Source organism: Thalassophryne amazonica, chromosome 7 (genome assembly GCF_902500255.1).
Source record: "Thalassophryne amazonica chromosome 7, fThaAma1.1, whole genome shotgun sequence".
Classification (NCBI taxonomy): domain Eukaryota; kingdom Metazoa; phylum Chordata; class Actinopteri; order Batrachoidiformes; family Batrachoididae; genus Thalassophryne; species Thalassophryne amazonica.
The window spans coordinates 25,411,930-25,437,181 of NC_047109.1; the positions used below are offsets into that span (position 1 = coordinate 25,411,930).

General features: G+C 40.2%; 1 protein-coding gene and 1 long non-coding RNA gene across 2 annotated transcripts in view; one reads left to right on the forward strand and one right to left on the reverse strand.

The window, feature by feature from the left end:
• ascc3 (activating signal cointegrator 1 complex subunit 3) overlaps nt 1-25,252 on the forward strand; it is a 626,361-nt gene that overhangs the window by 422,811 nt on the left and 178,298 nt on the right. The window contains 3 exon segments of the mRNA XM_034173960.1: nt 15,183-15,374; nt 21,832-22,056; nt 24,526-24,645. Of these exon segments, the coding sequence (XP_034029851.1) occupies nt 15,183-15,374; nt 21,832-22,056; nt 24,526-24,645 (537 nt within the window).
• LOC117513720 lies at nt 10,524-21,224 on the reverse strand. The gene is made up of 3 exons (XR_004561689.1): nt 21,214-21,224; nt 20,423-20,429; nt 10,524-10,604 (listed from the first exon to the last, which is right to left on the reverse strand). It is a non-coding gene; the product is annotated as an uncharacterized LOC117513720 (long non-coding RNA).

Sequence of the window (25,252 nt, forward strand, 5' to 3'; positions counted from 1 at the left end):
TCTAATCGTATAACGAGATCAATAAGCCCGTCTAAATCCCGCGGTTCGTCCTTGGCCACCAGGTGCTCCTTCAGGACCAACGATAGTCCGTTTACGAAGGCGGCGCGGAGGGCAGTGCTATTCCAGCCGGACCTCGCAGCCGCGATGCGGAAGTCGACTGCATAAGCAACTGCGCTCCGGCGCCCCTGTCTCATTGACAGCAGCACGGCTGAAGCGGTCTCTCCTCTATTTGGGTGATCGAACACTGTTCTGAACTCCCTCACAAACCCATCATATGTCAGAAGGAGCCGTGAATTTTGCTCCCAGAGCGCTGTAGCCCAAGCGCGTGCCTCGCCGCGAAGCAGATTAATCACATAAGCTATCTTACTAGCATCAGTCGCGTACATGACGGGACGTTGTGCGAAGACGAGCGAACACTGCATAAGAAAGTCTGCGCATGTCTCCACACAACCCCCGTACGGTTCTGGAGGGCTTATGTATGCTTCAAGGGAAGGTGGGAGGGGTCGTTGAACGACCTGTGGAACGTCACTATTGCGCACAGGATCGACAGGAGGGGGAGCCGCAGCAGCGCCCTGAGGGCGCGCTTCCACCTGCGCGGCGAGAGCCTCCACCCTGCGGTTAAGGAGGACGTTCTGCTCGGTCATCAGATCCAGCCGAGTCGTAAAAGCGGTGAGGATTCGCTGCAACTCACCGATCATTCCTCCTGCAGACGCCTGTGCGCCCTGCTCTTCCATTGGCCGTTCAACGGCCGGTTGACGCCCCTCGGGGTCCATGACGTTGGCCGAGATATCCTGTTGGGAAAGTGTAGGTACACGGACCCACAACAGGGGGCGCAAATGAACGGACAATGGAGGAAGTCAGATAACAACACTTTACTGTTGTGAATGGGCACAACAAACACAACAGATTACAACAATAGACAAAAAGCCAAATCACAAAAGGTGTCGTGTGGGCAGGCTCGAAGATAGAAGACGTCTGTCCAAAGTAGAACCGGAACCACACGATTTCCTCCGCCACCAGACCCCGGGAATACTGGAGCCGCCAAGTCCCGAACTCCCAGGTGGCCACTGCCTCCGCGTGTCGGACCTGGTACTGCTGGCGAGGAACAAAAAAACAATTAAATGTGGGCGCGTTTGCACCCAGCAATCCACATGGCAGGAAAACTACCTCCACCTCTCGTTGGAAAAAGAGTCTGCTATACAATGCACAAAAGTCACAAAAGGTTACTGTCGAAAGATCACACAGTCAGCTGAGAACGTTACCTTCCAGGTAGAGCGATATCTCGGCAAAGAGGTGGAGACGTCGTCCTGCTGATGTACCCCTGCTGATCAGGTGATTGGTAACAGCTGTTGCAGGTGATGCGTGACAGCTGTCACCCTGGCTGCTCCTGTGAGGCGGCTGCGCCCTCTGGTGCCTGGAGCCCGCACTCCAGACAGGGCGCCCTCTGGTGGTGGGCCAGCAGTACCTCCTCTTCTGGTGGCCCACACAACAGTTGCTCTATAAAAAAAGCCCTCCGTAAAGCTAGGACATCCTACTATTCATCACTAATTGAACAAAATAAGAACAACCCCAGGTTTCTTTTCAGCACTGTAGCCAGGCTGACAAAGAGTCAGAGCTCTATTGAGCCGAGTATTCCTTTAACTTTAACTAGTAATGACTTCATGACTTTCTTTGCTAATAAAATTTTAACTATTAGAGAAAAAATTACTCATAACCATCCCAAAGACATATCGTTCTCTTTGGCTTCTTTCAGTGGTGCCCGTATTTGGTTAGACTCTTTCTCTCCGATTGTTCTGAGTTATTTTCATTAGTTACTTCCTCCAAACCATCAACATGTCTATTAGACCCCATTCCTACCAGGCTGCTCAAGGAAGCCCTACCATTAATTAATGCTTCGATCTTAAATATGACCAGTCTATCTTTATTAGTTGGCTATGTACCACAGGCTTTTAAGGTGGCAGTAATTAAACCATTACTTAAAAAGCCATCACTTGACCCAGCTATCTTAGCTAATTATAGGCCAATCTCCAACCTTCCTTTTCTCTCAAAAATTCTTGAAAGGGTAGCTGTAAAACAGCTAACTGATCATCTGCAGAGGAATGGTCTATTTGAAGAGTTTCAGTCAGGGTTTAGAATTCACCATAGTACAGAAACAGCATTAGTGAAGGTTACAAATGATCTTCTTATGGCCTCAGACAGTGGACTCATCTGTGTGCTTGTTCTGTTAGACCTCAGTGTTGCTTTTGATACTGTTGACCATAAAATTTTATTACAGAGATTAGAGCATGCCATAGGTATTAAAGGCACTGCGCTGCGGTGGTTTGAATCATATTTATCTAATAGATTACAATTTGTTCATGTAAATGGGGAATCTTCTTCACAGACTAAGGTTAATTATGGAGTTCCACAAGGTTCTGTGCTAGGACCAATTTTATTCACTTTATACATGCTTCCCTTAGGCAGTATTATTAGACAGCATTGCTTAAATTTTCATTGTTACGCAGATGATACCCAGCTTTATCTATCCATGAAGCCAGAGGACACACACCAATTAGCTAAACTGCAGGATTGTCTTACAGACATAAAGACATGGATGACCTCTAATTTCCTGCTTTTAAACTCAGATAAAACTGAAGTTATTGTACTTGGCCCCACAAATCTTAGAAACATGGTGTCTATCCAGATCCTTACTCTGGATGGCATTACCCTGACCTCTAGTAATACTGTGAGAAATCTTGGAGTCATTTTTGATCAGGATATGTCATTCAATGCGCATATTAAACAAATATGTAGGACTGTTTTTTTGCATTTGCGCAATATCTCTAAAATTAGAAAGGTCTTGTCTCAGAGTGATGCTGAAAAACTAATTCATGCATTTATTTCCTCTAGGCTGGACTACTGTAATTCATTATTATCAGGTTGTCCTAAAAGTTCCCTGAAAAGCCTTCAGTTAATTCAAAATGCTGCAGCTAGAGTACTGACAGGGACTAGAAGGAGAGAGCATATTTCACCCATATTGGCTTCTCTTCATTGGCTTCCTGTTAATTCTAGAACAGAATTTAAAATTCTTCTTCTTACTTATAAGGTTTTGAATAATCAGGTCCCATCTTATCTTAGGGACATCATATTACCATATCACCCCAATAGAGCGCTTCGCTCTCAGACTGCAGGCTTACTTGTAGTTCCTAGGGTTTGTAAGAGTAGAATGGAAGGCAGAGCCTTCAGCTTTCAGGCTCCTCTCCTCTGGAACCAGCTCCCAATTCGGATCAGGGAGACAGACACCCTCTCTACTTTTAAGATTAGGCTTAAAACTTTCCTTTTTGCTAAAGCTTATAGTTAGGGCTGGATCAGGTGACCCTGAACCATCCCTTAGTTATGCTGCTATAGACTTAGACTGCTGGGGGGTTCCCATGATGCACTGAGTGTTTCTTTCTCTTTTTGCTCTGTATGCACCACTCTGCATTTAATCATTAGTGATTGATCTCTGCTCCCCTCCACAGCATGTCTTTTTCCTGGTTCTCTCCCTCAGCCCCAACCAGTCCCAGCAGAAGACTGCCCCTCCCTGAGCCTGGTTCTGCTGGATGTTTCTTCCTGTTAAAAGGGAGTTTTTCCTTCCCACTGTCGCCATGTGCTTGCTTACAGGGGGTCGTTTTGACCGTTGGGGGTTTTCCGTAATTATTGTATGGCTTTGCCTTACAATATAAAGCGCCTTGGGGCAACTGTTTGTTGTGATTTGGCGCTATATAAATAAAATTGATTTGATTTGATTTTTGAGATTTTTACAAAATTATTAATATAAATAAAAAACTTAGAAAGCACTTGTACGTAAGTATTCACAGCCTTTGCCATGAAGCTGAAAATTGAGCTTGGGTACATCCTGTTTCCACTGAATCATCCTTGAGATGTTTCTACAACTTAATTGGAGTTCATCTGGGGTAAATTAGGTTGATTGGACATGATTTGGAAAGACACACACCTGTCTACATATAAGGTCCCACAGTCAACAGTACATGAAAATTCAGTAAGGTATATCTTCTATTATATTATATACTTCTATATATTATGTCAGAGCACAAACCAAGGATGAAGTCAAAGGAGACAGGATTGTCTTGAGGTAAAAATCTGGGGAAGGGTACAGAATTATTTTTGCTCCTTTGAAGGTCCGACTGTGTACAGTGGCCTCCATCATTGGTAAATGGAAGTACTTCAGATCCACCAGGACTCTTCCTTGAGCTTGCCGCTCATCTAAACTAAGCAATTGGTCGAGAAGGGCCTTTGTCAGGGATCCTGATGGTCACTCCCTTAGAGCTCCAGTATTCCTCTGTGGAGCGAGGAGAACCTTCCAGCAGAACAATCATCTCTGCAGCAATCCACCAATCAGGTGTGTATAGTAGAGTGGCCAGACAGAAGCCACTCCTTAATAAAAGGCACATGGCAGCCCACCTGGAGTTTGCCAAAAGGCACCTGAAGGACTCTCAGACCATGAGAAACAAAATTCTCTGGTCTGATGAGACAAAGATTGAACTCTTTGGCATGAATGCCGGGCATCATGTTTGGAGGAAACTAAGCACCATCCCTACAGTGAACCATGGTAGCGGCAGCATCATGCTGTGGGGATGTTTTTCAGTGGCACGAACTGGGACACTAGTCAGGATTGAGAGAAAGATGAATGCAGCAATACACAGAGACATCCTGGATGAAAACCTGCTCCAGAGTGCTCTTGACCTCAGACTGGGGCAACAGTTCATCTTTCACCAGGACAGTGACCCTAAGCACACAGCCAAGATATCAAAGGAGTGGCTTCAGGACAACTCTGTGAATGTCCTTGAGTGGCCCAGCCAGAGCCCAGACCTGAATCAGATTGAACATCTCTGGAGATGAAAATTGCTGTGCACCGACACTCCCATTCAATCTGATGGAGCTTGAGAGATGCTGTGAAGAGGAATGGACAAAACTGCCCAAAGATAGGTCCACCAAGCTTGTGGCATCATATTCAAGAAGACTTGAGTCTGTAATTGCTGCCAAAGGTGCATCAACAGTATTGAGCAAAGGGTGTGAATACTTATGTACGTTTGATTTCTTAGTTTTGTATTTTTTATAAATTTGCAAAAATAAAATAAAAATCATGTCATTATAGGGTGTTGTTAGTAGAACTTTGAGGGGAAAAATTGAATTTCAGTTTATTTTCATTTATATAGCACCAAATCACGACAAGGTTGGCGCTTTATGCAATTATTGTCTAACCTTACTAACCCCCAGAGCAACAGTGGTCAGGAAAAACTGGAAGAGACAAACGCATAAATCAGGGTCTCAGCATCAGCCATAGACAGGATGGGACAAATCTTCGCTAAATTTTGCAGGTGGAAGAAAGCAGTCCTCGTAATATTTCTAATGTGGACGTCAAAAGACAATGTAGGATCCAAAATTACCCCTTGGTAATTATTTTGGAATAAGGCTGTAACATAACAAAATGTGGAAACAGTGAACCCCTATGAATACTTTGTGGATGCACTGCAAGGAGTGACTGCTCAGCCTTAAATGAGCCTGAAGCTCAAATGTCCGCTGGCTCACACAACAGAATCACAGTTTAACAGAATCTCTATGACTGTTCAGTTACATCTGTATGTGACAGTGACTTTATAGTGAGTTGGATGTATAACAAAAGCACTGAATGTGTGTTTTGTCATCTTGTGGAGCTTAGCAGAGCAAGAAACAAATGTTTCTCAGTCCTGTGGTGATCATGGCCACCAATTGATTGATTCAGTCATGGCCACTGAAATGATTGATTTCCAAATTAATAGACAATTGACAATTTTTGTTTTTGTTATTTCATGTGTTTTTTTTTTTCTTTCATTTTGGTCAGTAAAAAAGTATTTCCTCTCTAGCAGTGGTTCTCAGTAGCCTGATTTGTAACTGTGGTAATGGTATTGTGCAGTCCATATTGTGGTGCACATCAGGCAGATGGTACAGGGCCATTAAAGCAAGTACAAATAGATGGAAAAACAGTTTCTACCCAGCTGCTGTTGGGGCTATGAATGCCACTGGAACCAAATAGCCATGTTAGATGCCACACTTTGAAATGAGTGCAATGTTTGTTTATGTAAAATATCCACTGCCACTGAAATATCCACAGTTTTGTACATACCTTTCTCTTTTTTATGCAGTCTCTTTTTTGCTACTGCATTCTTATATTTTTTTTCTTTTTTTTAAATTTGTGCTCTGGACATACCACTTTTCATTCGGTTAAATTTTATGTTTATTTTTCTTTTCTTCCCCAGACCTTTCAAGTCTGCATGTGGTTTACTCGGGTTTATATTTGCACTGAAAGGCTTGCACCTTATCTTTTGTTGTACTTGTTACAATGATGAAAAGAATTTCTATTTGTATCTATCACACTGGTGATGACTGTGACACCAGTTTTCTGCCCAACCCAAGTGCTTTTTTGTGGTATTTTAACACTTTTTCAGTATGATGGCTGTAAACCTGCTGCACATTTTGTGACTGAAGTCTATCCTCCAGCTTTTTTCCACCGGGTTTGCACGCGTAAATAGAGATGTTGGTTGTCAGAGCAGTACACAGTGTGTGTGTTTGAGGGAGAGAGAGAGAGACGGCTGCTGGCAGTAATGGGCTTTCACTTTGTGCTGCCAAGGCCTGCTGGGTGCTGACCTCCATTTGGATGGCCAGAGAGGGAGAGAGAGAGAGAAAACCTTGTGATCAGGATTCCCTTCACACCCTGGTCAGGTTGTGGACCCGCTGTCAGTCACAAACACACATTTCAATCTACGTGCACATGTATTTGTGTATGTGCACTCAACCAAAAATATTGATTCAATCTGCAGTGGGTAGAAACAATAACAGGAACACCTGTGCAGTTTATTTCAACATAGGAGCTATGACGGAAAATTCGATCACAGTGAAGTTTATCTTGTTAAATTTTTGCAAGAAAAATTCACCTTCACCTGCAATTTTTTTAATCTAGTCCATAAATGACTTTTGGCAGTCTTAAATTTTAACTGATGTTCTTGCTATTGTGTGTTGTATTTGACAAGATACAGTGTAATCCCAGAGTTTACAGACATGACAGATATTATTGGCATTTTGTTATGTGACTTCTTTTTTTAGTTCATTGTTTGATGACAGATTTGCTGTCATAGTTAAAGTAACCATTTCTGGATATTGCATTTATGTGCTTATTTGGAGCAGAGCACTTTGGATCAGTTTAAAGCCTGCAGTTTGCATTTTGTCTTTATTATATGCTTTCAACTCCAGCGTTCTGTGGAATATGTTTACCATGATCTTTAAAACAAATCAGCATGGATGGGATGCATGTGGAACAAAAAGTGCCCCAGCAACATAGTGCTCATTATTAAAAGGTCAAGAAAACCTGACTGTTGAAGAACGATATGATGTCCTGTTCTGTACTCTTTGATACATGTTTAAAATACACGGGACCAATACTGTTAAATTCACATCATGTTTAATAAATGTTATGACTGCAGAGAAGTCTGACTTTTTAACATTTAAGACAGAGATGAGACTGAAAGACGTACAGTGCACGTGTCACAATGCGTGAGAGCAGGAGATTTCAAAGTATGGGAGAGTGAGCATCCCCCCCCCCCAGAGAACAAATGAATAGCTGCATCCCCATGACACATACACACAGTTTCAATATCTTTGTGTGTTTCTTTTTATTCTTTTACACATCTTCACATTTTAAAAAGTATTTGTGCGTTTTTAAGGAACTGTCTATACATGTACACATTTTACAGCCTTTGTAAACATTTTAAATGGTTTTAAGGAACTTTCTATTCTTTCATACATTTATTTTACACCCTTTTCAAACATGTGTTTTCAAGAACTTTTTCTATTTTTATCTTTTGTCATATTTTAAATATTTAAACATCTCTGTGTGTGTTTTAAACGTCTTTTGTATCACTAACACATTTTAACATAAGTAATAAGGGATGATTGATAAGATAAGATTTTATCTATCGATGCTGTTATTGATTCCGCTTATCGATTCGATTCCTTATCTATTCCCTTATCAATACCTCCTGTGAATTTTCTGTGGACTAAAAGTAGGCTTTACAGGTTTTCTATGTCAGTAACATTTTGAGTCTTAAAGTAAATAAATATGAAAATGGTCAGTGAATACTTGATCTCTGGACATAAATAGAAACAAACAAAATGTGTAGTTTTGCTCAAAAGCATTTCCTTTCAGACATTAATGGCACAAATTTAACTCCATACCTCTGAGCTGAATTCCTGCAGCCGGCTGCACTGCAAGTCAACATCAATGTAATTCATAAAGAATGCAGGGTGTCTCATTTTGGGAGGAAAATATTTTAGTCTGTTGTCTGTGTTAGAGCGTTTGGAAAGAGGTGTCATTTGATTTAAACTGTGATTCGCTTTGAAGTTATTTATTCTGATCGGACTCTAACTTGACTCGGCAGAGAGTGGCGCAGTGTTTGGAGCTGTGTGAATGGAATGGAGGACAATTCTCGTTTCTTACCTGTAACAAGACAAGAGTCCCCGTTAGTGACTTTAATCCACACAAAAGTGACTCACGATTGACATTTTAAATGGCTTTGAGAGAGGTTAAGAAACGAACTTGCTGCTTCTGAAAAGCAGTGAAGCAAAGAACCAACGAAGCAGCGGGTTGGAGCACTGTTTTGTTGGTTAAATCTTCAAAGCGGAGCCGTTACAGAAGCGGTTGCAGACCCGTTGCAGTGTCTGTAATCAATGTAAAGAAATTATCATTTCCCAATAAAACATCCTCAAAAACAACGGCCGCTCTGAAGGACCGATAAGGGACTCATTAAGCAAAAAGGCTGTTGATGTCGGTGGATCAACTCATTTCTTAATGATCCTCAAAAAGAACCGGTTCATGATACCCATCCCTCGCGCTCCCCTGAAGAATTCTGGCACCCGCAGGGGGCGCACCTCACAGTTTGAAAACCACTGCATTAGATCATTTATGGTAACTGTTTAGCTTTATACTGGTTATGATTTGTCAATACTTTGCCTCAACATAACAGCTAACAGCTACTAATAATTATTACTGACTGTGTTTGTAGCCACCTCCCAGTTTGGTACTATCCACCAGGGATACACACTCACAGAAATATTTAACCCTAACCTTTAAAATTTATGTAATTTTATTACATGACAAATTCCCATTTACTTTTTAGATAATTTTAATACAAACCTACCAAATAAACCTTACATGATGCATATTCATTACTGTAATATATGCTATTTATTTGAAATGCATAATCCTCAGCTTTATGTATTTAGTATTAATAAAATATTAAATATTATATAAATATATAATATAAATACAATATATAAATATAAACAAAACAATTAGATATAATTACTATAGTAACATAATTGTTACTATAGTAACATAATTACTATGCAATTCAAACAATATACTTTATGTATTTTACATAAATACTGTCATTATTTTTGATTTAGAGTAATTATGTTTTATTAATACTAAATACATAAAGCTGAGAATTATGCATTTCAAATAAATAGGATTTATTACAGTAATGAATATGCATCATGTAAGGTTTATTTGGTATGTTTGTATTAAAATTATCTAAAAAAAAAAGTAAATGGGAATTTGTCATGTAATAAAATTACATAAATCTTAAAGGTTAGGGTTAAATATTTCTGTGAGTGCAGGTTTCAAAGTTTCCCTCAAAGCCCATCATGTTACACAGGGTGGCCAGAGGGTTTTTATTCTGTGTTCACATCCCACCTACCCACATGAACTGACTCTCTTTGGACCCTGGACGCTGCTCGGCAGACAATCAATTTCAGTCAATCAGTTTATTAATTTATATAGCGCCAACTCACGACAAAGTCGCCCCAAGGCACTTCACACAATTCATAACAACACAAAGTAATTTAAAATCTAAATTAAAATCAAGAAAAGCACAATAAAAAGATAAAACACAATAGAATTAAAAGAAATTACAAAGCAAACATAAAAACAAATTAGATTAATGATAAGACAGTCTAAAAAAGTGGGTCTTCAGTCTTGATTTAAAAGTTTCCACTATGTCAGACTTCCTAATAACTGCAGGTAGATCGTTCCAAAGAGTCGGACCACGGTAGGAGAAGGCTCTATACCCCACAGACTTCTTGTTCACCCTCAGAACACACGAAGCCCTGTGAACGCAAGGACCGCGCAGCTATGTAGGGCTTAACAATGACCCCTCAGCATCACACCACTCACTACCTTCTTGAGTAGAGGTGCAATGATTAATAGATGAGTCACTCATTAACTGCCAAGAGACAGACAGACCCAAGCAGAAAAACCCCACACGAGAATAAACACACAGAAAACCAAAGAAACATAAAAAAAATTAACGGACTAGAAAAATAAAACCAACTAACCAGAACAAAACTCAAACCCTGAAAAACATGATGATTTGAATATGACCAAATACATTTGTGACCTTGACTCACATCGTGATCCACAACAGTTGCTAATCGGATGTAATCTACAGATTCTAGATCATCATGTTCACGCTTGCATCCTGATAGAGAACACGGTTGTTCAACTCCAGAATGCCTTGAGGGAGGAGTGGCTATTGACTGCGATCTGATCCAGAATGTTACCTTTGTGTTTATTGACTTGATAAACTCAAACACACCTTGATTTACTACGATATATGACATCCTGTACAAAATCTGACAGTTTTACTCATGAATTAATATTAAAACATACTTGTGTTTCTTTGGTTGTTCATTTTACATCCATAATCCCATGAAAGGCATACCGCAGTCTTCAGCAGGAGACAGTTTTCTGATGTTAACGGATACATTTTAACTTTGTAGTAATGTCTTGTTGTGACCACAGTGCATAGACTGCACACAGTTGTGAGCATGCTCAATGTCGCTTGTAATTGACACTAATCTGGTATATAAATGTATACAGTAGCGGTTTTTGGTACATGTGAACCCAGGCCCATTGCAACAAGGCAAGCAAACCAATCAATTGCCTCGTGCCGCGACCTGGCCTGGGGCCCCTGGACAACAACTGGTTAGGAATTTTATGCAACGACAAACTGTGTGAGCGCCACTTTAAATTTTGTAACAGTCAATGCAGGAAAGTGCAGCGACACTGTTATCAGAATCCCCCTCAAGGGGGCCCCTCCCACAGTAGCCAGCCACGTGACATAGCTCAACTCGATGGGTGAGGTGAGCGCAGTTGTGCGGTGGAGCTCATCTTTATGAGTAATAGTTCATTTTGGACTCGGGACACCGGCAACATACAAGACTTCAGCAATCATGAAGTGGAGTTATCTGTAAGAAAAAAAAAAAACAGGACGGTGATAAGTGATAATTTACATTGGAGAAATTTGGCCTACCTGTCAACAAAATATAATGCTTTTGTTAGCTACCTGTCTGGCTGTGTTATATTAACAGGGTTGCATCTTCATAAATGATTAATGTCCACTCATGAATTGAGTTTCCCAAAAAAGTAATCTACAGAACCACACTCAGACAACTTCCTTGGTCTCACATCACCCTCTGCTGGACTCTTATGAGCATAACACCCAAGGACTCATGTAGACATACAAACATAATATCTACGATACAACATCTCCTCCCCCTTAACAACTTATACCTGCTAACATTTAAACATTACTTTTATTCATAACTTATTTTAATAACATTTTAAAGTATGTTTGATTTAATTACTGTGCACATTTTTGAAGGATTTTGGATTTTGTAGTTAGAGCACAATTTTCACTTTCTTTTTATGATGGTTTCAATAAGAAAATGGTGTAACTACTTTTCACCTTTAAAAATGCATAACTGTTTTAGGTTGAAAAAAAAACAACATAATTATTTTTTGGTGATCAAAAATGAGAGTGTGTGTTATCCAATTTTTACAATAATTTTCCAGCAGCTGGTAACTAATTTTGTTGTCATGTACACTGTCAAAATAATAATAATAATAATCACGGTGGATTAGTGGTTAGCACTGTTGCCTCACAGCAAGGAGGTCATGGGTTTGATTCCCACCTGTGGCTTTTCTGTGTGGCGTTTGTGTGTTCTCCCCGTGTTCATGTGGATTCTCTCAGGGTGCTCTGGCTTCCTCCCACATTCACAGACACGTAGGTTAGGTGGATTGGAAGCTTCAAATTGTCCGTAGGTGTGTGTGCAGGTGTTGTTCTGTTTGTTTGTCTATATGTGGCCCTGCGACAGACTGGCTTCCTGTCCAAGGTGTGCCCTGCCTCACGCTCTATGACTGCTGGGATAGGCTCCAGCCCCCCCGCGACCCTTAATTGAACTAAGCAGTTGAAGATGAGTGTGAGTGTATGATAATGAAATTTAAAATGAAGCTTAACGTCATAATTAACTGGTTTATTTAATGGAGAAGAAGAATCGCATTTGATTTCATTGGCATGCGAATGCGAGTAACATTTCAGTTTAGATTTCATTTGACAGATGAAGACCAAAAATTAGGGAGAAAAAAAGGCAAACACTACATGATCAAATTTCTATTATAGCTAAAACTTTTTCAGATTAGTTAATGCTAAGTATTTACACATTTAGCTTAATATTTACAAACATCAAGCTAAATATTTAGCTGTTGAGACAAATATGCACATTAATAAAAGCGCTAATTGTTCCTCCCTGAAAGACAGATTAATAAAGCATCTAATGACAAACATTTAGCATGTAAGAGTATGTTCATTCAAATTTGCAATTCATGGATGGTTTATTTTAGAGTTATATAGTAGCCTTCAGTCTTTTGATGTCAATTTCAATTGCAATTTCAGGGTCATTTGTAATATATAAAAAAAATAAATGGCTGTTTGTGCAATTGTTTTTTTTTGGGGGGGGGGGGTGTCTGTGAGTAATTCAGTATAGAACCGCCACTGATTGTGTATATGACTCGCAGCTTTAGACTGCTGATGTGGGCAGTCTATCTGAGATTTTATTTTCTTGTGTCTCATGAAGAGGCAAACCTGGTGCAAGATTTTCTTTCTGTGACTGCATTTTACTTTTGGCACTTTAAAAATTTCTATGTTGGATTTTTAAAATTTGTAAAATAAACAGTTTTTTTTCAAAATATTTGAATGTAAGGTAGAACATTATTAGTACAATTTGTGGTTACGACTTACTGGTAAATTAGCCAAAGTATAATCAAGCAATCAGAAAAAGAATAATTGGTTAAGCAAAAAAATTGATGAATTGATTCTTTTAATCTTTTGTTGCAGCCCTGCTCCTGAGAACGAAAACCTCGTGCTCTCCCCCATTTGTTTTGAATGTGTGCTGGCCTTCAGTGGAAGGCAGCAGCACAGAAACTCAGATGGAATGCATTTAATTAAAAAAACCTAAACAAAGCATATACAACTTATACGTAGGCTTATTAAACTTTACTTTGCAGATGATGCTGTGATCTTTGTGAAATTGACACTTTGATTGCAGCACTTGAGAAGTTGAGTGAGGGAGTATAATGTCTGAGTATCAAGAAAAACATCCAGGTTTTCTGCTCAGCCTACAGAAGTATATTTTTGTGCAGTAAAAGTGTCAAACTTTTAAAGAGAATCACTTATCTGAGCAATGACATTGCCAACAACTAGATCTTTTAATTAATTTCTGAATTAATAACTTTGGACCACTAGATTTGTTTATTTGCAAATAAAATTAGAAAATCATGCTAAAGGTATTTAACAAGAAGGAGTCTTACGATATATCCGATTTGGCACTTATATTTGATATATTAAATGTATTAGATTTGACTTTTCATAGTCTGTTTGACCTCAAAAGGTCAAATGGATTTTATTGTTTCAATCAGTATGAATTAATAAAAATGAATTATTACTTCACATTTGTACACAGTTATGACCATGTGGCCTGTGCTTGTATGGTGGTCAGTCTGTCTGTCTGTCATTGTGACTCCAAGAAGCCTATTGCATTGGCCCGAAAATCATGGTCACGGGACCATGTCACCAAATACGGTGCGTGATACGCATGCTGAACCCAAGAATCCTGTTAAATTTGGAGTGAAAAAGTCAAATGTCAAAATTACTAAACTGTGTATTGTAAAGCATTTTGCAGAAAAGTGTCACTTGCCAATAAGCTAATCATTTGCCCAGGGTGCTGTGGGTTAGGGCCCGGTCACACGGCATGCGACGATAGCTGAACAAATCAAATCAATTTTATTTATATAGCGCCAAATCACAACAAACAGTTGCCCCAAGGCGCTTTATATTGTAAGGCAAAAGCCATACAATAATTACAGAAAAACCCCAATGGTCAAAACGACCCCTGTGAGCAAGCACTTGGCGACAGTGGGAATGAAAAACTCCCTTTTAACAACAAAAGAAAAAAAGTCACAAACTCACAAATCATTGAGAAAAAGTGTACGATTGAGCCTGCACTTTTACCAATCACCGAAAAGCCTGCAAGTCCACAGCAGATAAAAGAACAAAACAAAACTGAAACTACCAAAAGAAAAGCGAAGCGAACAGCAACCTTGAAACAACGTAAAACATTCATGATGACGTGACTTGACAGCGGGTATCAGACCGAGCGCCAGCCTGTGAACATTTCTGCAGCCAACATGTACTCTCCACTGCACCTTCAGGTGCAAGAGTTGTCTTGACAACAGGTCTGTCTTCACAAAAACAACATGTGCGAACATACACGTTTGCATGCCATCTGTGGTGGGAACGTTCCACACATGGACGAGTCACGTTCAACTTGTCGGATCTTTAGTTATTGATCCGTTCAGATATCGTCAGTGTTCGTGCAAGACGTTGGACTTGGGAGGTTGGACGAATTTGGATGACAATCAAACAGAGCGCTGACGGTATGGCAACTGTGCAGATGATGAGGAACCATAAAAACAGAATACGCAGAAATTGAAGTTGTCGTCGGAATTTGTTCAAATTTTTCAACAGTTTAAAGGTTCTGGCAAAGCGACAGCTTCAGGAACGATGCTGAACGACAGTTAAATGACGTCTCAAAGTCAACGTTAGTCCAGATTTCTTGTTTTGTTTCGGCTTCGGTGTGCTTCGTTAGTGCCGTGTGACCAGGGCTTTAGTGCGCTTGTTGATTAAAAGGAGGCGTGAGCTCATCTTTTATATTTGACACCAAAACACTCCTTTCTCTCCCACAGTCACTTTTTAATCTTCCTCTGACAGATCCAGCGCTCCAGAAACAAGCAGATGAAGGAGATGTTTCCGGAAGGTTTTGGGATCCACCATGCTGGCATGCTGCGGTCTGACCGCAACCTGATGGAGAACATGTTCTCCAAAGGCCACCTGAAGGTGCTCGTCTGCACGGCCACGCTGGCCTGGGGAGTGAATCTGCCCGCACACGCTGTCATCATCAAGGTCTGGACAGCTTGACTTCACATTTCCTCTGTTTGTTCTTTTGTCTCTCTCTGGTTCCTGTTCCTAATGATTTATAAGACTTACTCCTTTTACTGGAACACTGACATTCATGTTCATAAATGTTTAAGAGAGTGATGTTTTCTACTTTTTCAGCAAGCTAATACCCGCGGTCATGCTAAAATCAGATGTTATACACTTGGGCAATGCAGCTACAGAAAAGCCATTTTGGGTCTGTGTAAAAAAAAAAAAAAAAACGTTGTTTGTGCCATTGTTGCGTTAATTCAATCAATCAGTGTCCTTTCTTTAACCAGGTAAAAACTCATTGAGGTTTAAAACCTCTTTTTCAAGAGTGACCTGGCCAAGAGGGCAGCACAAAATAAATTACAGCAAACTCACAAAACACAAATAAAATACAGTCACCATTTCACTCATTACCAACAAACAAGTGAAATTTCATGATTACAGTCACAAGATCCAATACAGCTTATTTCTCTGCCTGTTATAATTGACTTAAATTTCCCCAGAGATACAAGATGTGTCAATTTCAAGTCTATCTACACATCATTCCAGGTAGATGGGGCAGAAAATTTAAAAGCCTTTTTGCCTAGTTGAGTTCTGATTTTTGGGACCTGCAACTGTATGATGTCCTGAGAGCGCAGGTCATATCGACTGAGGTTTCTACACATGTATGAGCACAAATATGTGGGCAGGCATCCAAGAACAGATTTGTAAATAAAAATCAGCTAATTAGAGAGTACAAACAACATACAAAGTACATACAAAGATGGACAGTGTGTGACAGCATATGAGGAACAGTGAAGTACATGATAGCTACAACCACAAATAAAATGCAATGCACAGTGGTATACAGCATCCAATTTCTTTAGAAACTGATCAGGAGCATTCATAAAAAGCAGGTCTCCATAGTCCAACAAGGGTTAAAAAAAAGTTGTGGTGATCAAATGTTTTCTGACTTGTAATGAGAAACGGTTTGTTTCTAAAAACAAAACCCAATTTCAGTTTTGGCTTAGGAACAAGTTTATCTATGTGCAATTTAAAGGACAGGTTCTCGTTTTAAGCAAAATACCTATTTATAAGATGTGACCATTTCAATTTCAACCCCATGAACAGTTGACAACCTCGGAGGGTGAGATGGAAGCTGCTTGCCATTTGAAAATAGCATTGTCTTTCTGTAAGTTAGTGCATTCATCATAAACTTAAGCTGAGTCAAACAGGACTAAACAGTATCAAAGGCTGACTGAAATAACTCAAGAGATTTTAAAATTGAAGATTAACAATAAATTGCTGTATCATCAGCATAAAAATGAGATATACCATTAGACAAATCACATAGATTATTCACATAAATTGTGAACAACAGAGGCCCTAATATAGAGCCTTGAGGCACACCCTTTAGAACAGGAAGGAAAGAGGAAGAAGACCCGGTGGCCTGGACACACTGTGTTCTATCTGATAAGAGAACCAGTTAACATCCTGGTTAGATAAGCCAATCCTGCGGAGTCTGTCTGCCAGGATGACATGTTCGACTGTGTCAGATGTAGGGTTGGATATCGAGAACCGGTTCTTTTCAGGTATCGTTAAGAAATGATTCAATCCACCGATATCAATAGTCTTTTTGGATAGCGATTCCCTTATCGGTCCTTCAGAGCAGCCATTGTTTTTGAGGGTGTTTGTCGGGAAAATGATCATTTCTCTATATTGATTACAGACCCTGCAGCGGCTCTGTAATCAACCACTTCTGCAGCACGACTCCACTTTGAACCGTGAACCAATGAAGCAGTGCTTCGATCTGCTTGCTCGTTGGTTCTTTGATTTGCTGCTCTTCAGAAGCGGCAAGTCCATTTCTTAACCCCACTCAAGGCCATTAAATTATGTCAATCGCGAGTCACTTTTGTGTGGATTAAAGTCACTAACTGAGAGTCTTGTTGCAATCGAGAAACGAGAATCATCCTCCGTTCTGTTGGCACAGCTCCAAACACTGTGCCGCTCTCTGCCGAGACAGAGTCCGGTCAGAATTAATAACTTCAAAATGAATTGTCACTTTAAATAAAATGACACCTCTTTCCAAACGTTGTAATACAGACAAACTACAATTGACTAAAACGTTTTTTCTTCCCGAAATAAGACATCCTGCATTCTTTATGAATTACATCCTGAATTGCAGCACAGTCACTTTAAGAGCTCAGCTCAGATGTATGGAAAGACATTCATGCCAATAATGTCTGAAAGGAAATGCTACAGATTTTGTTTATTTCTATTTATGTCCAGAGATCGAGGATCCACCGTGTAGAGTTTATTATGTCCAGAGTTTAAGGATCCAGTGACCAATTTCATAATTATTTACTTTAAGACTCAAGAAAATGTTGTTGACATAGAAAACCTGTAAAGCCTACTTTTAGTACACAGGAAATTCAACAGAGGTATCGTTAAGGGAATCAATAAGGAATCGGATCGATAAGCGGAATCAATTATGGTATCAATATTGATAAAATCTTATCAATACCCATCCCTAGTCAGATGCCTTTGACAAGTCGATAAAAAGAGCTGCACAATATTTTTGGCCATATAGTGCCTAATTGGAAGAGTTTCTTGCATTTGACTATCTCACCTCAGAGCAGCGCATCACTGACCCTCTCAGAGACCATGTGGGCGTTTTACATGCCGTTGGCAGGAATTCACACATGGACTTAACTCACAGACATCTAAATGGTCAGTTTCAGACTGAACATTTGGTTTGAGTGGGAGAATTTCTCCATGCACAGACACTGAACGGTGGCACTTTGGAGATGATTAAGGGTTCTATAAATGACATGTAAACTTTTACTTGTGCGGACAAGAATGATTTTCTGTGTAAAGATATGATGGATGAATTGATCCTGCACAGAGAATAAAGCAACAGTCCATGTGTGGTGTGTGTGTTTGGGTGTGTTTTGAACATTTCTGTTGTGTATTTTCATAACTAAACGGCTGCACATGCAGATTTAGTACATGTGAGTCCTACCCTGTGAATCTATTTCCACAATCCTTGATAATAAAGAGACAGTAGTGACTGTGCAAGGCAGGTGGTGGATAGTAGTGACCATCCAGACACCTGGCATTAGCACAGTTTCTCCCACATAGAGCTCTTTGATCAGCTACAGTGCTCTAAAATGACTTGGAACTAAGGTTCTTCACTTTGATGTGGTGACAGGGAGTGGTGGGAGTGTTTTGGTCTGAAATGCTGGTACTCTATTGATACTACTCAATTGATATTGATATTACAGGATCTGTAATATGAAACCCAAAATGCATTTGATTTGCTGATTTGAGAGGAAATCTGTTTGGGACTTTAGTGTTCTGTATGTGTTGGTAGAATACAACTCTCCCAGACTTATATATATTAGGGTGCAAAGGTTCGCCATGGGCACATTCAAAACCATAGAGCCATCAGGTCCTGTTGTACTTGCTTAGCTGACCTGAAACAGAAGGTCTCTGATGGTACTTTGTTACAAAGTTCTTGTAGCTTGGAACATCCTTTTAAAGGCCGTTTTCCAAACTGTTACCACAAAAATGTCTTGTATCAGTGGCACATTATAGTGTCCACTGTTCACATGCTTAGAATGCACCCATCACAAACAGACGTATCCTGGTTATTGCTTGACATGTTTTGTACTCTTGATGTACTCGTGTTTTGTACTCTTGCTTACTGAAAATTATGCTGCGTTCACATGTTGGTGGCAGAATATCTGTCGTCTGCAGGGACAGGTTGCAGGCCATGATGCGAGGCCATTTTTCAGTTCTAACAATATGGATAATAATTTTCTTAATTTGAAGATACTCAACATTTTGCACAGTTACGTATATTAAAACAGGAAACCCTGGTTCAGATTCAGTTTCAATTTATTTCATTTATATAGCACCAAAGTACAACAAAGCTGCCTCAAGGTGCTTCACACGAGTAAGGTCTAACCATACCAACACCTAAAGCAAGCACACAGGCGACAGTGGTAAGGAAAAATTCCCTATTTATGTTGAGGAAGAAATCTCAAGCAGACCCGGCCCAGAGGGGTGACCCACTGCTTAGGCCATTCTAATACTTAAAAGGTTTTTACAAAGTTTTACAGAGCTGAAGAAACAGAAAACAGAGTAACATCAAAAACAGTCCATTATTGAGATGACCACACAAGCAATTGCTCCAGGGGGTCATCCAGCATCCTAGGATGCAAGGCCAGCGTCCATCAGTGGGCTCATCCTTCTGATAGAATATATTCCAAACACAGACTGCAGTGTGCTGCGTCAGCTTCAGCCATGGCATCTCATGGTCCAGCACCCTGTGGTTTGCAGCTGTCATTCTTGTGAGACGTCATCAGTACCTTGGACAGAGAGAAAAAGAGCAGACTCTTTCGGCTGGAAAAACTACACCTATGGTATGAGTTCACCAGCAATAAATCGAGAGGGAAGCAAAGAAAATACTAAGGTGATTGCCGGCCGCTAGCCCTAAGCTTCACGAACAGACCTCGAATTTAGGTGAAGTGAGGCCAAGACCTGTTCCATTGCTAATAGGATTACTTTAAGGGATAAGACACATGATACCATACTCTGCCATTATGCTAGCCATATAAGAGGGAGAATAGATGTGTCTTAAGTCTGGACATGAATGTCTCTACAGTATCTGACTGTTGTATCTCCGTAGGGAGATCATTCCACAAAACAGGGGCACGATAAGAGAAAGCTCTGTGGCCAGCAGACTTTTTATTCACCCTAGGGACACAAATTGTGCCCTGAGAATGCAGAGCCCAGGCCGGTACAGCTAACTAGGGAGGTGCCAGTCTGTGTATAATTTTATAGACCTGTGGGAGGGTCAGTGTTACCCCCACTCTAAGGGGAGGTAGTCCACTGCAAGAAACACTTCCAGTTAAAGCAGCAATGGTACAAACAGCTTGTTTTACATGGACCCTGGCTAAAAAAAAAAAGTTTACTTTTTGTGAGGTTATAGATTAATTCCTCTCTGTAATATCACACAGTGTTCATGTTTATCTGTTTCAAACCAGGCATCTCTGCACTTAAATAATCCATCTCTTGCTGACTGATTTTCCTCCTTGTTAAACATAAAAACAACATCCAGTTTGTCGTTGGCCACTTTATTAGGTACATCTTGTTAGTACCGGTGTCGCCGACCAAATGGTCCTCCCTAGAAATCGGTCCGCCCTGCCTTCACTGCGCATGCGCCATTTCTGTGTGTCAGCCGCAGTTCACCGATTATCACCTCGTTTCTGCTTAAAACTGCACTCCAGTCATCATCTATTTCAGCGACAGATATCTGAAGCTTTTGTACAACAATCATTTCCAATAAATTCAGCATTATTTCATAATAAAAGACGGAGGGAGCAATTAGAGCGCTGCAGCCAGACAAGCTGCTAGCTGCTACATTCACTGCACCACTGTCATTTCAGAGCATCAGTAGCGACTCACCAATTATCGCCTCGTTTCTGCTTAAAACTGACTTTAGAATGATTTAAGAGGTTTTACCTTGCCATCTGATGGTTAATAATCACATTATTCCTTTTGATCGCTTTGGGTGTAGAGAGTCAGACTCGGATGAGCTGCTGTGGTCCCAAATGATGCATGCGCAGTGAAAGCAGGGCGGACCAATTTTTAAAGGAGGGGGCAGGTTGGATCCTTCAGAATTACCTTCAGAACTGCCTTAATTCTTGGTGACATAGATTCAACAAGGTGTTGGAAACATTACTCAGAGATGTTGGTCCATACTGACATGATAGCATCACACAGTCGCCCATTCAACTAGTCTGTCCATTCTCCTCTGACCTCTGACATCAACAAGGCATTTTTGTCCACACAACTCCTGCTCACTGGATATATTCTCTTTTTCGGACTGTTCTCTGTAAACCCTAGAGATGGCTGTGCATGAAAATCCCAGTAGATCAGCAGTTTCTGAAATACTCAGACCAGCCCATCTGGCACCAACAACCATGAAACATTCAAAGCCACTTAAATCCCATTTCTTCCCCATTCTGATGCTCGGTTTGAACTTCAGTGAGTTGTCTTCACCATAGCTAGATCCCTGAATGGATTGAATTGCTGCCATGTGATTAGCTGATTGTCTACTTATGTTAACAAGCAATTGAACAGGTGTACCTAATAAAGTGGCCGGTTGGTGTATATCTCCACACACATGCACGCCCACAATCAAAAGTTTGGATGCGTGTCCAATCTTTTGATTATTAGTGGGTGTGTATATTTATTTACAGTATTTACCTACAGCATTTATTGCGTTCTCATCAGTCTTCTGCTTTCATGGTGTTATTTGCTTTGTTTGTTTTATTTTGGGGGCAGGGTATAACCATTTATTTGCACATCAGAAATTTCATGAGGTTTTTTTTTTCCACTTGGATCCTAACGTCCCTTTTCTGTGCAATTGTGGTTGTTGTGTACACAGGGCACTCAGATCTATGATGCTAAGCGTGGTACTCTGGTAGATCTTGGCATCCTAGACGTCATGCAGATTTTTGGGCGCGCAGGTCGTCCGCAGTTTGACAAGTACGGCGAAGGAACAATCATCACCACTCATGACAAGCTAAGTTATTACCTCACCCTGCTCACGCAGCAGAACCCCATTGAGAGCCAGTTCCTGGACAGCCTGGCTGACAATCTCAACGCTGAGGTCAGTGTCACTAAGCCCTGTTTCAACGTGGCATCAGATCATTGTAATGTCATGTTTAAGTTTGACTGTCTGGAGCGATGTTTTCCCTTCATAAGGTCCCGTATCGTGTTACACCCATGTAGGGTATTTGTTGTTTATTTTGAAAGGTGTATCTGAGACTCATGTTTCACCCATTCTTAATTATTCACCTTCATTATATCCGCCAATGATGTAATTGGTGTTTATTTATTTATTTGTCTATCTGTCTCTTAGCGGGATTACGGCAAAACTACTGCACGGATTTTCATTAAATTTTCACCACACACAGATATTAGGCCATGAAAGACTCCATTAAATTTTGGAGGTGTTCCGGCTTTGAAGGATTACGTCAAAACTACTTCACAGATTCCCACCAAAATAGATAGATATTAGGGCATGGAAGATTCCCCTGAATTTTGGAGTTGACCAGATTGGTGGACATCAGAAATCATCAGAAATCTGCTCTTGTTAACATGGATTTGAATGGACTATGTTATTTTCACAGTCAGAGTTTTACTACTAGATTGGGAGGTCCTGCAACTTAGATACCAAAAAAAAAAATAAAAAAAAAAATCAATATTTCATTAATAATAACTGTTTACATCGGGCTTTCCCAGGAATCAGTGCACTGAACAAAATAAACTCCAATAATGCTTGAATAAATGGCAAATTCCAACAGCAGATTACAACACAGCACAAAAATCTCAAATTAAAGATCTGATTAAAAAACAATAAAGTGTGCTCAGGTTTTTATTGTTGTGTTTCTAATGCTGTGGGTCAGCAGTCTGTGTTTATCTATGTCAAATAACATCCAATATGTTTTCCAAAGCATGTCTAGTTTTCTATCTTGCTTATTTTTAGACTTAAAAGTCCTTGTGGTACCCACCACAGGCTGAGGGCTTCCTGCACAAATCCACTATTGACATCTCATATGTTGACCAACATTTGTTGCATGTTTGTTTGTCCATTTTGCTTATTTTGGGATTTCAAAAGTCCTTATCTTAAGTAACAGCACACACTGTGGTGTGCACATGTGCTACTGAGTTCCTCTCTGTTGTTAAACTCCCCCAGGGAAATGCTGTGATCAAGAATGAGTTCTGCTTATAGGAAAAACTGTGACTTATACTCCGGTGTGACCTGTATGTGTTTTTTCTTCTTCATGAGACATTTTTTGACAGGTGTGTCACTTATACCAGGGAAAATTCCATCCATGTTGTTCTGTCATGACACCTTCCAGTATATGTGGAATCACCTCTGGCGATGTACTGAAGTTGTCCATAAATTGGCTCAGCTCTGCTGTTACATCAGCTGTTCAAACGTTTAAAGTAATGTCGAGCTTAAGTTGTAGTGGCTTTAATTTAAATGTCAATATTTGACCCTAAAGGTCTTCCTGTTGTCCTTCTTAGTTTCTGATTTTTTTTTTTTTTAACTTAAACAAGCATAAGAGAAAAAAGCCCTCATTCTGTCATCACTCTGACGGCACAGTGGATTAGTGGTTAGCATTGTTGCTTCATAGCCATACAGTCATGGTATTGCTTTCCGCCTGATCGTCGTTGTGTGGAGTTTGCATGTTCTCCCCGTGTCTGTGTGGGTTTCCTCCGGCCACTCCGATTTCTTCCCACAATCAAAAACGTGCCTATTTGGGGTCTGCTCCTTTCTCTGCCCCTGACGTTGGCAGTGTCACAGCATCTGGAGCTGGTCCCCGGGCACCAGACTGTGGCTGCCTGCTTCTAGTGATTTGGTTGTGTCTAAAATTCATCAGGATCTATTCTGACAGTCCTTCATCAGAGTGACGTGAAGCTGCAGTCAGCTCATGATGCAGTTTGATGACGTGATACACTGTCATTGTTTGATACCCTGTAACTTAACTGTGTTGTGGGTTTATTTGCGTGCAGTGATAGCTCATACGGTGGGAGCTGTTCTTGGTTCTGTATCCATTCATGTAACAGAATGCAGTCATGCACTGTGAACGCTCTTGTCTTGCACGGTGTGATTTTGGTGAGCTGGGTGCCATTTCTCACAAGTAATAACACTTAACTGCAGTCCGTCACACACCAATAATTCCATTTCTACTCCACCTGCTCCACCTGTCGCCATGCAGCAGTAAGGGTATCTGTAAGGCACAATTTATTACTGCAATTTGCATTTACAGTTATATTCAGATGTTTACATGCACAATGGAAGTGGACTTTCAGTAATTTCTTTGAACTTGTTTTTCTGGGACAGAATGTACAGCGCACATCTTCAATAGCAAAGGAAAACAAGAATTTGAAGAACTTAGTTTTCTGAAATTAACACAGTCAAAAATATGCATATACTTTATCGTTTGGTGTCCTGTGGGCACTTACTGTGCACCCTCAGTGAGTTCAAAGTGCAGCTTTGTGAAGTATCCACTAGATGGTGACAAAGACATGTAGATGTAATGCCTGTATTCTTTGTCCCACTGCACAGATTGCCCTGGGAACAGTCACCAAGGTGGAGGAGGCAGTGAAGTGGCTGAGCTATACCTACCTGTATGTCCGTATGAGGGCCAACCCACTGGCATATGGCATCAACCACAAAGCCTACCAGGTTAGTCTAAGTCTCACCTCCGACCTTTTTTTTTTCCATAAAACACAGCAATCAGCCATATGAGTGTGACACAAAGTCTCTCCTTTGTTTCCATTTTACTCTATTCACACCACAGTACTGTAATACACTGAATAAAATTAAAAGTGAAGAATGGTTCCCATTACAGTGCAAACCTTTGTTCTGCAATGTCATCAAAATAATTATTAAAACTAGCATGTTGGGATCTTGATTGGGTAGTGTTTATAAAATAGGTAGCTGACATTTTTCAAGGGTAGTAATACATTAAGCAAAGTTCTATAATGAGTTGAAATGGCGTGTGAGTCCAGAATGTTTTTAGAACATTAGACCTCAACAGTTTTGAGAAGAGGAACTCCACCTTTTTATTTCTTGTTAATTATGTATTTTTTTTAATGTTAATTTACTGCCTTAATGCATTTAGAAATTGTTTAGGTTCTTGTTATCATATACACACTATTATTGTTATTATTTTATTTTATTATTCTGTCATTTGATTTTTAAATGGACCACAATGAAAATAAGAGTTTTCACCTTCTTATGTCATCCATGTATTATTAACATGTTTACAATTATATTATGTACTTACATT